The 3278-nt window shown below is 64.9% G+C and overlaps 1 protein-coding gene across 1 annotated transcript in view; it reads left to right on the top strand.

The window, feature by feature from the left end:
* The window catches only part of RHBDF2 (rhomboid 5 homolog 2 (Drosophila)), a 22188-nt gene that overhangs the window by 15197 nt on the left and 3713 nt on the right, over nucleotides 1–3278 (top strand). The window contains exons 10-17 of the mRNA XM_015559216.1: nucleotides 702–825; nucleotides 1039–1113; nucleotides 1273–1434; nucleotides 1793–1902; nucleotides 2057–2120; nucleotides 2203–2297; nucleotides 2501–2635; nucleotides 3060–3237. Of these exons, the coding sequence (XP_015414702.1) occupies nucleotides 702–825; nucleotides 1039–1113; nucleotides 1273–1434; nucleotides 1793–1902; nucleotides 2057–2120; nucleotides 2203–2297; nucleotides 2501–2635; nucleotides 3060–3237 (943 nt within the window). The remainder of the gene's footprint in view (nucleotides 1–701; nucleotides 826–1038; nucleotides 1114–1272; nucleotides 1435–1792; nucleotides 1903–2056; nucleotides 2121–2202; nucleotides 2298–2500; nucleotides 2636–3059; nucleotides 3238–3278) is intronic.

Raw genomic sequence — 3278 nt, 5'->3', positions numbered from 1 at the left:
TGGCGGGGGCCGCGCCGTCCTGGGCCGTCCACTCCGGGAGCGCTGGGAGGGGCCTCTTCTCCACCGGGACTCCCCACTTCCCGGCCTCCCAGGCAGCGGTCCGTCAGCAGCATCCATTTGGAGCGCCAGCCCGCAGTTAGCGTCCCCAGCCCCAGCCATGAGTGAGGGCCTGGGGTGGGGGGGACCCGGATGGGGGGGACCCATGCAAAGACCTTGGGGGAAGCCAGAGAATGGGGAGGGGCAGTTCTCACTGAGTGGACGATTGGCAGTGATCCAATAGAGATTCGATCCCAAATTACAAAACGCTAAGTAATAACAAGTGTGGTCGTGTCCTGAGGAGTGGGGCGGAGAGTGGGAGGGAGCAGCCGGGGGTGCGGTCAGGATGAGCAACAGTTAACTTGGCTGAGGAGAAATGGGATGAACTTCCCTGACAAAGGCAGCAGCATGTGCAAAGGCCCTGTGGCTGCCAGGAACTGCAAGAGGAGAGGAAGCCTGGGAGGTGGGTGGGCACAGCAGGGCGTTGCCACCAGTGGGAGGGGCTGGTGTTAGACTCTATCCAGGGGCAGCGAGTGGGAAGCCACCCAAGGGTTGGGAGCTGGGAGAGAGGCATGTAGAGGTCCATTTTGGAAGCCGCTGGTGAAGGATGAGTGGAAATGCAGGGTGGGGAGCAGGGGGCGCTGAACGTCGGGGTGCTGACCCAGCCTCTGCCCCAGGCCCTACTTCACCTACTGGCTGACGTTCGTCCACATCATCATCACGCTGCTGGTGATCTGCACGTACGGCATCGCACCCGTGGGCTTCGCCCAGCACGTCACCACCCAGCTGGTGAGTTGGGCTGCAGAAGTGGGGTTCCATCCTGGGGTCTCAGCCCCCCAAGTGGCTTCAGCATCGCGGGCCATTGAGTGCCTCCCACAGGAACAATCTGGCCCAGGTGGGAGGGTGCATTGGCCACTGCTTTGCCCGTTGGCCCTTTCCTGGGGGCCGGCCCTGGCACGGAATCCCTGATGCCTCCTTCCACCTCCTCGCACCCCTGCCCAGGTGCTCAGGAACAAAGGTGTGTACGAGAGCGTGAAGTACCTGCAGCAGGAGAACTTCTGGATCGGCCCCAGCTCGGTGAGGGCCCAGGGGACAGCCAGCATCTCAGCAGGAGCCCTGGGCCCTGTCTCCCCAGCGGGGCAGGGAGGGGTCGGCTTGCCCGTAACCCCTCATTAGGGGACACCCAACAGAGCGGGGAGCTCACTCCGCCCCCGATCCCCCTCCCCCCACACACAGATTGACTTGATCCACCTGGGAGCCAAGTTCTCGCCCTGCATCCGGAAGGACCAGCAGATCGAGCAGCTGGTGTTGCGGGAGCGAGACCTGGAGCGGGACTCGGGCTGCTGCGTCCAGAACGACCACTCGGGCTGCATCCAGACCCAGCGGAAGGACTGCTCGGTGGGGGCGGGGCCGCCATCCCCCCTGGGCCCTACACCACGTCCACTGCCCTGGCCTGGGGGAGGGACCCTTCAAGGGCAGTGACCACGACCCCTCTTCCTTCCTCTGCCCTCCCCAACCTCATGCACCCCTGTCCACGGCCCTGCACACCCCTGTACACACCGCTCTCCACCCCTGCACATGGCCCAGCACTGGAAGGCTGCTGCCCTCCCCAACCCAAGCCAGTGAAAGCCGGGTCTGGAGAATGTCACCCAGGGGTGGGGTCCTGAGAAACAGGAAGAGCCCGATCCTGGTGCGTCCCCTGACCTCTCTGGTGGGTGTGGCCGTCCTGGCCTGACCAGCCCCCTCCCTCCCCCAGGAGACTTTGGCTACTTTTGTGAAGTGGCAGGATGACATGGGGCCCCCGATGGACAAGTCCGATCTGGGCCAGAAGCGGATGTCAGGCGCCGTGTGCCACCAGGACCCCAGGTAGAGTCCCAGGTGGCCCTCGGCAAGGCTGCCTGAGAAGGTGGGGTTGAGGGTCGCACCGTCTGTGCCCCCCACAGGGATGTTGGTGGTGGGTGTGGCTGGCTGCGGGTGCCCCAGCCCCTCATATTGCCCCCTCTCTGGCCTCTCCCTCCAGGACCTGCGAGGAGCCGGCCTCCAGTGGTGCCCACATCTGGCCTGATGACATTACCAAGTGGCCAGTGAGTACCCGGGGCAGAGAGTGGTCTGGGAAGGGCGGGGAGGGGCTCCCACCACACCACCCACCCCGTCGGTGCCCCGCAGATCTGCACGGAGCAGGCCAGGAGTAACCGCACGGGCTTCCTGCACATTGACTGCCAGATCCGCGGCCGCCCCTGCTGCATCGGCACCAAGGGCAGGTGAGCCGCCCGCCTGCGCGCTGCGCTCATGTCCTCCTCGTCCACGCTGGGGCCTTTGGCCGGAGCAGGACGAAGGGGCGCTTCCCCAGAGCCGGGTCTCAGAGGGGCACCGCCTTCCCCCTAGCAATGCTGGCTGTGGCCAGGCACTGGCGCCAGGCAAGGTGGGCAGGTACTCCGGGCCCTGACAACCCCCCTCCCCCCAGCTGTGAGATCACCACTCGGGAGTACTGTGAGTTCATGCACGGCTATTTCCACGAGGAGGCAACGCTCTGCTCGCAGGTGAGGTGGGCCTGGCGGGACCCAGTGGGGCTCTGGGCACAAGACTTTGGGCGTCTGTGGCCAGGCACTGGCGCCAGGCAAGGTGGGCAGGTACTCCGGGCCCTGACAACCCCCCTCCCCCCAGCTGTGAGATCACCACTCGGGAGTACTGTGAGTTCATGCACGGCTATTTCCACGAGGAGGCAACGCTCTGCTCGCAGGTGAGGTGGGCCTGGCGGGACCCAGTGGGGCTCTGGGCACAAGACTTTGGGCGTGGCCCGGCTGGCGTGGCTCAGTGGTTGAGCGTCGACCTGTGAACCCGAAGGTCATGGTTCAATTCCTGGTCAGGGCACAGGCCCGGGTCGTGGGCTTCATTCCCAGTGTGGGGCGTGCAGGAGGCAGCCGATCCATGATTCTCTCTCGTCATTGATGTTTCTCTCCTTCTCCCTTCCTCCTGAAATCAAACCTAAAAGTATTTTTTAAACAGCCGTGGCAGACGGGGAGGCTGATGCCTGCCCTCCCGCCCAGCCTGGTGCACTGCTTCGTGTCCGTGGTCTTCCAAATGACCATCCTGCGGGACCTGGAGAAGCTGGCCGGCTGGCACCGCATCTCCATCATCTTCGTCCTCAGCGGCATCACCGGCAATCTCGCCAGCGCCATCTTCCTCCCGTACCGGGCAGAGGTGGGGACTCGGTGGGGGCAGGGGGGGGGAGGGCACACGGC

The sequence above is a fragment of the Myotis davidii genome, unplaced genomic scaffold (assembly GCF_000327345.1).
Source record: "Myotis davidii unplaced genomic scaffold, ASM32734v1 scaffold274, whole genome shotgun sequence".
Taxonomy (NCBI): domain Eukaryota; kingdom Metazoa; phylum Chordata; class Mammalia; order Chiroptera; family Vespertilionidae; genus Myotis; species Myotis davidii.
This window is presented reverse-complemented; position numbering and strand designations above follow the sequence as displayed.